Genomic DNA, 12,195 nt, shown 5'->3' with positions numbered 1-12,195 from the left:
ATGACCTGTACAGATCCTATTAGGGAAAAATGCTTTTGCATAAAATCAGGTTTTTTTCCCTTTTGTTAAAAATCTCTTAAATATGTTTAATCTTTATACTGATTTAACACAATTAAATTACCACCCAATTCTGCAGTCACTTACGACAGCCACTGGAGACAATGGAAACTGACCCCTGTCACATGACAAGGCTTCTAATGTTTTTTTTAATTCTGACCAATGTCAGGCGACTGGCAACAGTAAAGAAAATTCAGTCTCTTACCAGTAGTCTTGCGGGTCTCACCTTTACAAACCTTATGAACGTTGATTTAAAGCCTGGCCCCACTGAAGTCAAAGATTTCACTTGTATAGCCTAATCTCACCCTGTTGAAGTCAGTGAAAAGGCTCCATTTATTTTAGTCTTTAATCATGTCAGTACTTCAATTGACTTCACTGGGACCTGTCATGAAAGTACGGGTTGCAGGATTAGACCTTGTGTCCTATTTGGTTCAAATGGGTACGTAGTGTAATCAGCTACCACAGATCATTTTATTTCCTAAATTATTAGTTCTCCCCATCTATATTGTTACAGAAAGGGGAAAAGGCTCTGTTTATTGGTGACAGTTTTATTTTTGTATATATAATCTGATTGGCAGTCATTCTAGATGAGTAGGATTAGTACATGGGTTAAGAGTAGCTGCCGTGTTAGTCTGTATTCGCAAAAAGAAAAGGAATACTTGTGGCACCTTAGAGACTAATTGAGCATAAGCTTTCATGAGCTACAGCTCACTTCATTGGATGCATATAGTGGAAAATATAGTGGGGAGATTTTATATACACAGAGAACATGAAACAATGGGTGTTACCATACAGACTGTAACGAGTGATCAGGAATGGTGAAAAGAAAAGGAGGACTTGTGGCACCTTAGAGACTAACAAATTTATTTGAGCATAAGCTTTCGTGAGCTACAGCTCAGACTGGGAGTGGCTGTGTCATTACATAAAGTAAAACTATTTCCCCTTGTTTATTTCCCCTCCTACTGTCCTTGTAAAATGCTGGAAATGGTCCACCTTGATTATCACTACAAAAGGTTCCCTCCCCCCGGCCCAACCCCACTCTCCTGCTGGTAATAGCTCACCTTTCCTGATCACTCATGTTACAGTCTGTATGGTAACACCCATTGTTTCATGTTCTCTGTGTATATAAAATCTCCCCACAGTATTTTCCACTGTATGCATCCGATGAAGTGAGCTGTAGCTCACGAAAGCTTATGCTCAAATAAATTTGTTAGTCTCTAAGGGTATGTCTACACTATGAAATTAGGTTGAATTTATAGAAGTCGGTTTTTTAGAAATCAGTTTTATATATTCGAGTGTGTGTGTCCCACAGAAAATGCTCTAAGTGCATTAAGTGCATTAACTCGGCGGACTGCTTCCACAGTACCGAGGCTAGAGTCGACTTCCGGAGTGTTGCACTGTGGGTAGCTATCCCACAGTTCCCGCAGTCTCCACTGCCCATTGGAATTCTGGGTTGAGATCCCAATGCCTGATGGGGCTAAAACACTGTCACGGGTGGTTCTGGGTACATGTCGTCAGGCCCCCCTTCCCTCCCTCCCTCCGTGAAAGCAAGGACAGACAATCGTTTTGCGCCTTTTTTCCTGGGTTACCCATGCAGATGCCACACCACGGCAAGCATGGAGCCCGCTCAGCTCACTGTCACCGTATGTCTCCTGGGTGCTGGCAGATGTGGTACTGCATTGCTACACAGCAGCAGCAACCCATTGCCTTATGGCAGCAGACGGTACAGTAGGACTGGTAGCTGTCATCGTCATGTCCGAGGTGCTCCTGGTCGCCTCTGTGAGGTCGATCAGGAGTGCCTGGGCAGACATGGGCGCAGGGACTAAATTTGGAGTGACTTGATCAGGTCATTCTCTTTAGTCCTGCAGTCAGTCCTATTGAACCATCTTATGGTGAGCAGGCAGGCGATACGGATTGCTAGCAGTCCTCTTGTACCATCTTCTGCCGGGCAGGCAAGAGATGAGGATAGCATGCAGTCCTTCTGCACCATCTGCTGCCAGCCAAAGATGTAAAAGATAGATGGAGTGTATCAAAACAAGAAATAGACGAGATTTGTTTTGTACCCATTTGCAAACCCCCGCCCTCGCCCCCCGTCTAGGGGACTCATTCCTCTAGGTCACACTGCAGTCACTCACAGAGAAGGTGCAGCGAGGTAAATCTAGCCATGTATCAATCAGAGGCCAGACCAACCTGCTTGTTCCAATAAGAACAATAACTTAGGTGCACCATTTCTTATTGGAACCTGCCTGAAATACTCCTTGATGTAAAGCCACCCCCTTTGTTGATTTTAACTCCCTGTAAGCCAACCCTGTAAGCCATGTCGTCAGTTGCCCCTCCCTGCATCAGAGCAACGGCAGACAATCGTGCATCTGAGTTGAGAGTGCTGTCCAGAGCAGTCAGAATGGAGCACTCTGGGATAGCTCCCGGAGGCCAATACAGTCGAATTGTGTCCACAGTACCCCAAATTCGACCTGGCAAGGCCAATTTAAGCGCTAATCCACTTGTCAGGGGTGGAGTAAGGAAATCGATTTTAAGAGCCCTTTAAGTCGAAATAAAGGGCTTCATCGTGTGGACGGGTGCAGGTTTACATCCATTTAACGCTGCTAAATTCGACCTAAAGTCCTAGTGTAGACCAGGGCTATGGCGCCACAAGTACTCCTTTTCTTTTTACATGGGTTAATAGTCACTAGGAAATTGCTCATGTTTAGTAAGACCCATTAACTGAGGAAAATTTTCTTTGGGATCATAGTTCTAGCAATATCTGCCTCTAGAATAAAAGAAAAATGATTAACAAAACATGGTTCAGAGTAGCAGCCGTGTTAGTCTATATTCACAAAAAGAAAAGGAGTACTTGTGGCACCTTAGAGACTAACCAATTTATTTGAGCATAAGCTTTCATGAGCTACAGCCAATGAAGTAAGCTGTAGCTCACGAAAGCTTATGCTCAAATAAATTGGTTAGTCTCTAAGGTGCCACTAGTACTCCTTTTCTTTTAACAAAACATGGGTAGGGGAGTATAACTGATCCAAAAAATACCTATAAAAGATTGATAGTTTTATTTGTTAGGTAAAGCAGCTTTATAATACTGAGCAGAGACACTGATTCATGGTGAATGGACAGAGGAATTGTTACTTTGGGCATTACAACAGTATTTGCCTGGTTGTCTGGGATTAAACTAGTATTCTATTTTTTTCCTAGCTTCTTGAATTTCTTATTGTTGTTTTGAAGAACCTTTACTTAAGTGATCACTGCTTAAAAAAAATTACCAAACTTTTCTTCTGACAGTATGATGTGGTAATGTAATATTTCCATTTTAGTCTATGACTACACTAGAGAGCTTTCAGTGACACAGCTGTAACAATTAGCTGTGCTGCTGTAGGATCTCTTGTGTAGCCTCTCTATGCCTACAGGAGAGACCTCTCCCACTGGCATAATTAAACCACCACCAACGAGCAGCAGTAGCTATGTGGCAGAAGAAGCTCTTTCACTGACAGCACTGTCCACACCGGTGCTTCTGTTGGTGAAACTTATGTCGCTCTGTGTGTAATATTCACACCCCTGAGTGACATAAGTTTTGATGACTTAAGTGGTAGTGTAGACATGGCCTTAGAATAAGAAATAGTTTCAGCATCTCAGATATAAAGGTATGTGAAGTTTTTTGCACTAGGTTTTTGTTTGTAGTGCTTGCCACCATGGTGTATTCAATATGCATGAATTATTTACCAGTTTGTTTATGAATTTCAATTTGCAATAAATTATGTAGAGATGCCATTATGAAGCATATTATGAAGCATGTTCCAGAGCATATTTAGTTGCAAAGACCGTTTCTCTTTCTTGATCCACTCTTGGGTCCTAAGACAGGGATCAAACAGGAATACGCATTTGTGAAAGTGAAAAAGTAGTTCCATTCAATGAGTCTTATTTCTTAGTTTCCTCTGCATTTAGTGTGCTCCTGATAATTATGTTTCAAAGCTAATATTCTTTTAAGATGAGAGAGTGTTCTTGTACTTCTCAGAGTGTGTTTTATTAGTTTGGCTTGCTGTGGATTCTGTCAGACAAAACATCCATCATTCTGAACTATCAAGGTTATATTCGCCACTAGAAGGACTGGGAACTTATTTTGTTTTAGATGAAAGCTTAGATCTTATGGTGAATACAGCCAAATCTTTAATAAATAACTAGTTCTGGGATTGATCGTGCGCTGTTCTTGCTTGTCCCAAACCTTCACAGAGTACAAGGATTTCATGATCCTTGTTCTGTGAAATGGCAAACCCAGGGCTGATCTACTACTATGTTACACCAGTTTAATTTCAGTGGAACTCCACTAAAATCAGGCTACCAGCATTCTTGGCAATGATATTTACATAGGCATCATTCTAATGCATTATCAAAACATTTACAAGCTTCCAGGGATGATATTTTGCTTATTAGGAAATAGAAGGATAGTTTTCCCAGCAGGCCTGCAGTTAGTTCATCCAAATCACTTCTTATTTAATTGGCATGTATTGCCTTCAGACAATTGGAAACTGAAAAATATTTGACTGGGGTGCTGCAGGAATGAATGGCTGTTCCTCAAGGCAAAGCCTTTCCAAATAAGAATTAAAAAAAATCCCTGGTTTCAGTGTATTCACACAGCAAAAATCTGTGTTACCTTTGAAGAACAAACAATCCAAGAATTACATTGCCTTATGCAAAATGAAGGTATTGTCTTACATTTCTTTTATGAGTAAAATAATGATTATTTTCACTTTAAATTTAAACTTTGGTAGTGGATATTGACAGTAGGAATGAAAAGTCTTTTTCCTACCTGAACTACGTATAAACAAGGTGCTACATTAGATTGATGTGTTACAACCAATGTTTTCAACCACTGTAAGTGACCGCTTTTAATCTGCATTTTTAAAAATTTTGTCTAACATTTTTTAGAGATTATTCAATAAGAAAAAAAAAACAAACGGACAAAAAGCAGTTGTCTTAGACTAGAGAGAGAATGTAACATATAAAGGTCTGGCATTAATTTTTCAGTATAAATGTATCGGCTCTGATGAGCTTGTCTCTTCCTGTCTGCAGCACATTCTAGAGAGCATGCTTTGCCTACCAAGTGCAGAGCCGGGCCTACAGGCCCTAGGCAAGATCAGGATTCCATTGCGCTAGACGGGCACAGACACACGCAGGCATCAGGCTCCCTGGCTGGACTACATCTCCCAGAACGCAGTCATGTGATTCCCTGAGACACCACTGAGAGTAGTAAGTTGAGTCCGCATTGCATTGTTGAAGATGTTGTCCTCCAGGGAACCCAGCCTGTAGTAGACAATGGGGGCCCAAATTACAACTCCCAAAAGGCAAGGGCAATGTAGTTTACTGTTGATCTGACATGAAAAGAATCATTTTAGGTCAATTCAACAAAACAAAAATATCCAATTTAAGGAATGTCAGTGTTTCATTTCAATCAAAAATGGCAGAACAGAATATTTTGACATTTCTGAATAATTGTTTTTCAGAATTTTGTTTTATGAAAAAATTTGTATTTTCATACTGTTTCAGGATGAAACCAAATATGGAAATGTTGGAATTTCCCGTGGCATGGAAATTCTGAATTTTGCTCAGCTCACATGAAGAGTTTCACTTTGAACCTACAAATCTTGGAGCCCCACTGGGAGTCATGCCACTATACTGATCTCATGTTTTGGATTTCTCAGCTTTCGATAAAGAATTATTAATCTCAGTAAGGATGAGGTGGCCCATCTATCAGTCACATTCAACTGGCATACACTTGGCAAAGTTCCTAGAATTTTCATAAAATATTCCAGGATGAAATGAAGCCTTTATATCTTGTTCCACAGGATTAGAGAGATTCATTATTAGTGAATAATATTAATCATGCTTTGTGCTCTCTATATTTTACCATCTGCCTTTGAAAAACACTAGGGATGTTATTTCCTTGGTGTCATGCCACTGGGTGAATTCCAAAGATCACATGAACTTAGAAATACTTTTTGCTTGAGCACTAATGGAAGTATGCCTCTCAATTTAGTGGTTTATTGATTAATATTTAATTGAAAGTCAAATAAAAAATTAAACAGGCAGATGATTCAATCATATGCAAAGGAACAACATCCCTGGCTAATGTTGTCTGACAAATGACAAAAGTGGCATTTCCAAGAGTAGCAACAAATATTAATATATAGTGATGGTGCTATGATTTTAAAAAGTGTGTTTTGCTTGACAGTAGTATTACTGTAAACATCCCACAGAGAAAAATCCTCTGGCAGACACATCTGACATCCAGCTTTAATACACTTTGCATTACTTATGAAAACAGTAGGTGGTATTCATCAAAGGGAACTAATAATTGATTTTTCTTGAAGTTTCATGGACCACTTGTAAGGACTTGGTCAGAAAGAAAAAGAAAGAAAGAAAGAAAGAAAGAAAAAGAAAAACAAACAAAAAATAGCAATGAGCTTTCTGCTATGTAAATGCTGCAGGTTCTTTACATTATGTCTGGTGCTGTGATACCCCGTGGTCAAATTCTTTAGACACACACATTCTATAAATAGCATTTCTGTGCCTGTCTGCAAGTAGCAATCTGTCTTTTTAATTATTCTTTTTCATTACTGAACCCAAATTGGTTCATGTCACCGTCTTTGGCTGATATTTCAGCTCAAACACTAACATGCTTTCTGGTGAGGTTTCCTGGCTTTCAACCATTCATAGATGAAACCATAAATGGCCGGATCCTAAGATGTGCTGATGTCTGCTCTTTCCCCAAGCAGTGGGAGTTTTGGAGTTCATTGTCTTTTGGGATCATGCATGTTGTGCAGGGATACAAAACTTTTCCTCTCTATTTTACAAACTTTTTTTAATCAAACCCAAACAATGTTTTGAGCTGGTTCCCATTTTATCCAAATCTGGCTACCAGTCCCTCAGAAAAAAATCTGTTAGATACACAAATAGAGGTATTTTTGAACTTGCTGTGTTTTGAGGTATCTGTAATTAAATAGATGCTGCAATGACTGTTTTGCATTCAACCATAGCAGCTTGTGTGTGAGAGAAAGTAGGATACCTCCTATCTTCTGAAGATGCAGTTATTTCTTTTTGAAGGATAAAAGGTCTTTTTTTATTCATTCCAATTTCTCTTTACCTTTGTATTTATTGTGCAACATACACAGAGTTTCCCCGGCAAATTCTGATGCCCTGCAAAAGAATACATGAAGTGCTGCATTGCTGAATTATCACCACCAGAAATTTGACAATGAGCATGGGGTGGGGAAGAACAACTCTGATCTAACATTTGACTACTACCTGGATTCTGTGCTGTGGCAATTTAAAATTCTGATGCTCTGGTATTCTGTGAAATTCAAAGGAATGACATGTATTTTTTGCTAGAGGTCCATATTGCATGTTTTAGCTAGTGTGTTAAGCAACCTCAAAACGGATAATGTAATTGTGGGCAAATAGGAAATATTAAACACTGATTACATTATCCCCTTGAAATCAATGGCAACACGCTCATTTCAGTGGGCCCAGTAGCGATATTAGCTGTATGTGGGCATGAAATTAAGGTTGTCCTGACAATGTAAAGATGGGAGGTTAAAAACATTTAGTTCATTCTTCTTCCCTTTGCATGCACTCTGCTGTAACAATTCATTTCTTTGTGACTGGTGTGCTGCTTAAAAAAAAAATCCACTCTGACAGTCAGAGGTCCATCATTCATTAATCTGATACCACACTCAAACCCTTTCTGTCATGTGAGAAATATTCAGGGGTCTATAGATTAGGCAGTGAACAGGCACTATCCCACTTCAGGCAAAAAAGAAACCTTTAATCTCTGTTAAAACTCTGTGACAAAGTATAATAGGTGGTTTCAACAGCATTTCAACCAAGTTCATTAGACTCTGCATAAGGAGAGCAGATTTTAAAGGCTGGCTTAGAAAGTAGTCAGTTGGTCTCCAGATGGTCCAAATGTGACTCTTCAGGAGTATGCATGTTAAAAACCCTGTATAAGTACAGTCCTTTCTTTATTTGAATGCTTTGTAGCTCTCAGGCCAAAGCTATCAAATGTGTTGGTGAGTCAGCAGCTAGTGCTGAAGGAAAGCAAACTGAAACCTTCCCATTCCTATGAGAGACAGTGCTCATTGTTTAGCCTGAAGCACTCAGGTGCTTTATCTCCTTTCCTGTGTGTGTTTGTTTTCATATCTGACAAAGCTGCAATGCTTAATTTATTTAAATGTATTCTGGATTGGTAATGAAAATGTTCCTATTCTTTCTCCCCCCTCCCCCATTTTACTTTTATTGTGCTGAAAAATGGTTTATGTAATGGATGAAGGCATAAGTAATAGTGTTCAATTAATTTTTATTACTTTGTAGTCCTTCATGGGTGTTTTGTTCTTTTCAGATGAAAGATTGATATAGCAGTATGAACCAGAGCCACATACCAGAGGCACATCTAGACTGTTGGACTAATGGCTTACTTATTAATATTCATGAGCCATCTCATTTAGCAGGCGCTCTTGGGACTTGATTAAAGTAAGGAACACTGCTATTGCTGCTGTAGCTGGAAAGAGCCTTATGTATGACACAGCTAAGCAGTATCAGTCTTTGGGGTCGGCTGTGACTAACTGCAGCAACGTGCAGATTCTTGCATCTAGCTTTTTTTAATCAAGGACTATGTTTGGGAGAATGAAGTTCAAAGGCTCTTTCTGAAGTTTTTAGGTTCACTCTTCTAACATGTGCTTTGTGTTTTGATCCCAAAGGTCTGGAGGAAGAGATGACCATGTAGATACTACAGCCTGAGTGCAGCATAATGGGAAATGGTGAATGGAATGGAGCTGGTCTGCAGCCTTGAAAGCAGCCATCCTGCGGACTATCACTTGGTCAGGGACACCTCAGTCATCAGAGGCATTCTCCACTGAGTTCACTGAACACCCACTGGATTCTTCTTAATCCCTTAGGTTGGAATTTGAGTTTCCTCCCTTGCTATTTTGAAGCAATTTTAAAATTCCATCTAGTGCACAGAGTGGAGCAATACAATCAGCAACAATGGGTGACATGACAAACAGCGATTTCTATACCAAGAACCAAAGAAACGAGGCCAAACATGCAGGAGAGTTTGGGTGCTCACTGGAGGAGCTGCGCTCCCTCATGGAACTCAGAGGAACAGAAGCAGTAGTAAAAATTAAGGAGACGTATGGGGACACAGAGGGCCTCTGCAGGCATTTACAGACATCACCAACAGAAGGTAAATGTGTTTCCCTTTCTTCATTTGAGTCAGGGGTGTGCAGGGTGGTGAGATTCATATAAAGGACCTCCACCTAAAGTAAATGGTGGAGGGGGTAATCTTGCTTCCCTTCTGAACTAGGATTCATACAGCACTTCTGTTATTCCCAACAATGACAGTATACCACTACAAAGGAAAAACAGCTCTGAAAAGAGAAATGAATAAAGACCTAGACAACCTGCTTGTCAAATATGGCTACTTGTTAAAGCTAGTGTGAGAGTGTAAAAATAGGGCTGCATATTCAAGTTGTGAATGTGCTAATTCCATTTTAAATAGCAGACAAATAACTAAATGAGAAATTCAGCTCCAATTTTATAGCAAAAGAAAATTGCATTCTGAGGATGCTCTAACTTGTGGATATTTTTTGGGGCGCAAGAGGAGAATTACTTTGAAGTAATTGTTATTCTATACAGGTATCTAGTGGTATGAAGAGAACTTTTAGGTTATGGATATTAAATTGGTCAAAAGGGCAATATACAGTATATATTTTCTTATGACTTACCTTGACTTCTGGTAATACCGTAGATAATTTTGCTTAGGTTACTATTTGGCTATGAGTATTTGCTTTTTCTATTGGTAACTGCAACACTGGGCCTTCCTCCATTTAATAAGCTGAGGCATAATCGTTCAATAGTCTATTCTCATAAATTGCCCACAGCATTTAATGGTAAATGTATTTTCATATCTAAAAGAGAAAGGAACACATTAGGTTAATAACACTGTCTTTGAAGCTATAGTATTCATTGTCTTTGTCTTCTCTTGTAATGCCACCAAGATCCACTCATTCATTTTAATATTTCCCCCCCTTGTTTCAGAGGTAGAAGTTAGTTTAATGTCTGATTCTTTTTTTTTTTAAGTAACCTTTTAAAATTATTCATTTCGACATGAGTAAGGAACTAATTACTGAAATTCCTGAAGTATTAGTTTAGTGATAAGCATGTCACTTTATTATAATATCATGTAATGTGATATTATAAGCTTACATAAGGAAAAGAGTCTTCGGGAAATAGATACGTGTTTGTCTTAAATAAATTCTTCTTAGCCCTACACATACTGCTTTTCAGTTACCTATTATGGTCAAGTGTTGGCACTATGATAAAGACTTAGTCCGCTTAGTAATGATTTACTAGGCAAAACTACCAAAAAATGAGCAGCAAGTTCTAGAAGTACCACAACCTTCACATATCATGATATACTGTAGAAGAAACAATGCAACAGGAATACTGTGGAGAAGATCTTGGTGTAGTACAGTATGTGCTAATATACAAATATGGCAATACCTCTGAGATACATAACTCAGTACACCCGTTAAATATCTGTGGAACTTTATGGACCAGATTTGCAGCTTGAGCAAGTCATCAGAACATCATGGGCTTCAAGGGAGCTTTGTCAGTTTAACCAGCTGAAAGCCTAGCCTAATGCATGCTTGGATGGAATTGTTAATTACTTTTTCTGCACAGTTTGAAACAAAAACGGAACATTATTCCTTATACCCAGACAGACTGCATGGAACCAAGTAATATGGCATGCTGACTCCACTATTAATCTGCATGTGATACTTCATATAAAATAACGTTTCCCAAGCCCTCAATTTTGATCTTTATTTTTAAACTTGTGGCTTGGAAACATGTCTTTTAGGTGGGAATACTACGGACTGATTGGTTTCAGAGTAGAAGCCATGTTAGTCTGTACTCGCAAAAAAGAAAAGGAGTACTTGTGGCACCTTAGAGACTAACAAATTTACTTGATCATAAGCTTTCCTGAGCTACAGCTCACTTCATCGGATGCATGCTCAAATAAATTTGTTAGTCTCAAAGGTGCCAAAAGTACTCCTTTTCTTTTTACGGACTGATTGTACACTATATTGAGATATTTTTGAATACATGCAGAGATGGCTTTGTACACTGGGAATCTATCTAGTTGGGGATAAAAGTCAAACTTCAAAGGGATAGTGATAGGTCAAACTTTAAATATATTTTTAAAAATAGAGCCTCATGCATTCTACTAAAACTTGTATCTCTCTTCACTGTCATTTGAATTCAACACTATTAAGATGACATTCTATAGGATCTTCTTTTGCTATGGAATGAAGGAAACAATCAAAATGGAGTTTGTTCATATGGACATGAGTTTCACATGCACCTAGAATAGTAATAGGACCAAGAGTCCAGAAAATTGCCAAGCTGGTTGTATACATTTTCAGAGGGTAAAATCACCCCATCCCATGGAGTTTTCTTTCTTGCAATGAGTAACAAGTTGCATCCTTGGATGCCACAGATCCCTTGAGGGCCATCTGTAGGGAAGCATGTGGCTCTGCAGCCCAAAGATTCAGCCAGCCTACCTTCAGTGACACCATGCTGCTTGAGCTTCCTCTACCAGCAGCCACCCCCCAAAATCCCCAAAGGACATTTTCACATTGCTGAATGCTGCAGATTCCCTGCAGGGCTTGTGTGACCCCAGGCCACTTCCTCTCCATTACAAGATCCACGAACTTTGGTTGGTGAGGATCCTGTGCATGGCTACATGAGAGAGCTGTGGTGGTTACTCTGCATGCACAGATCTACGGAGCAAGTAGCACCTCAACATTACAACACTCAATTTATTTTCACGGTGTATTGAATAAGTGTAAGAGCTGATAGAAAAATTTCACCTGAAAGCTGACACTTGACATTTCACCATATTGAAATATATCTGACCTGAGTCTATTTGCCTGTATGATATCATATTAGGAAGTTTATAAGGTGTAATTAGTGAAGAATTTTGTCTGCTATACCTTTCCCATGTTGATATTTGATTTAGTGCCTACACACTGCTAGGAAGAACCACTTAAACTCAAAGTGGCTGTTTGAGGTCTGGTTTAA

General features: G+C 39.3%; 1 protein-coding gene across 8 annotated transcripts in view; it reads left to right on the top strand.

Moving 5' to 3' along the window:
* Window positions 1-12,195, top strand: part of ATP2B2 (ATPase plasma membrane Ca2+ transporting 2) — a 422,428-nt gene that overhangs the window by 80,937 nt on the left and 329,296 nt on the right. For all 8 annotated transcript variants that reach the window (XM_073352334.1, XM_073352327.1, XM_073352326.1 and 5 more), the window contains exon 3: window positions 8,811-9,295. In XM_073352334.1, the coding sequence (XP_073208435.1) occupies window positions 9,097-9,295 (199 nt within the window). In that variant the 5' untranslated portion in view covers window positions 8,811-9,096. The remainder of the gene's footprint in view (window positions 1-8,810; window positions 9,296-12,195) is intronic.

This window comes from Lepidochelys kempii, chromosome 7 (genome assembly GCF_965140265.1).
Source record: "Lepidochelys kempii isolate rLepKem1 chromosome 7, rLepKem1.hap2, whole genome shotgun sequence".
NCBI lineage: Eukaryota > Metazoa > Chordata > Testudines > Cheloniidae > Lepidochelys > Lepidochelys kempii.
The sequence above is the reverse complement of the archived record's forward strand: the minus strand, read 5'-3'. Positions and strand labels throughout refer to the sequence as shown.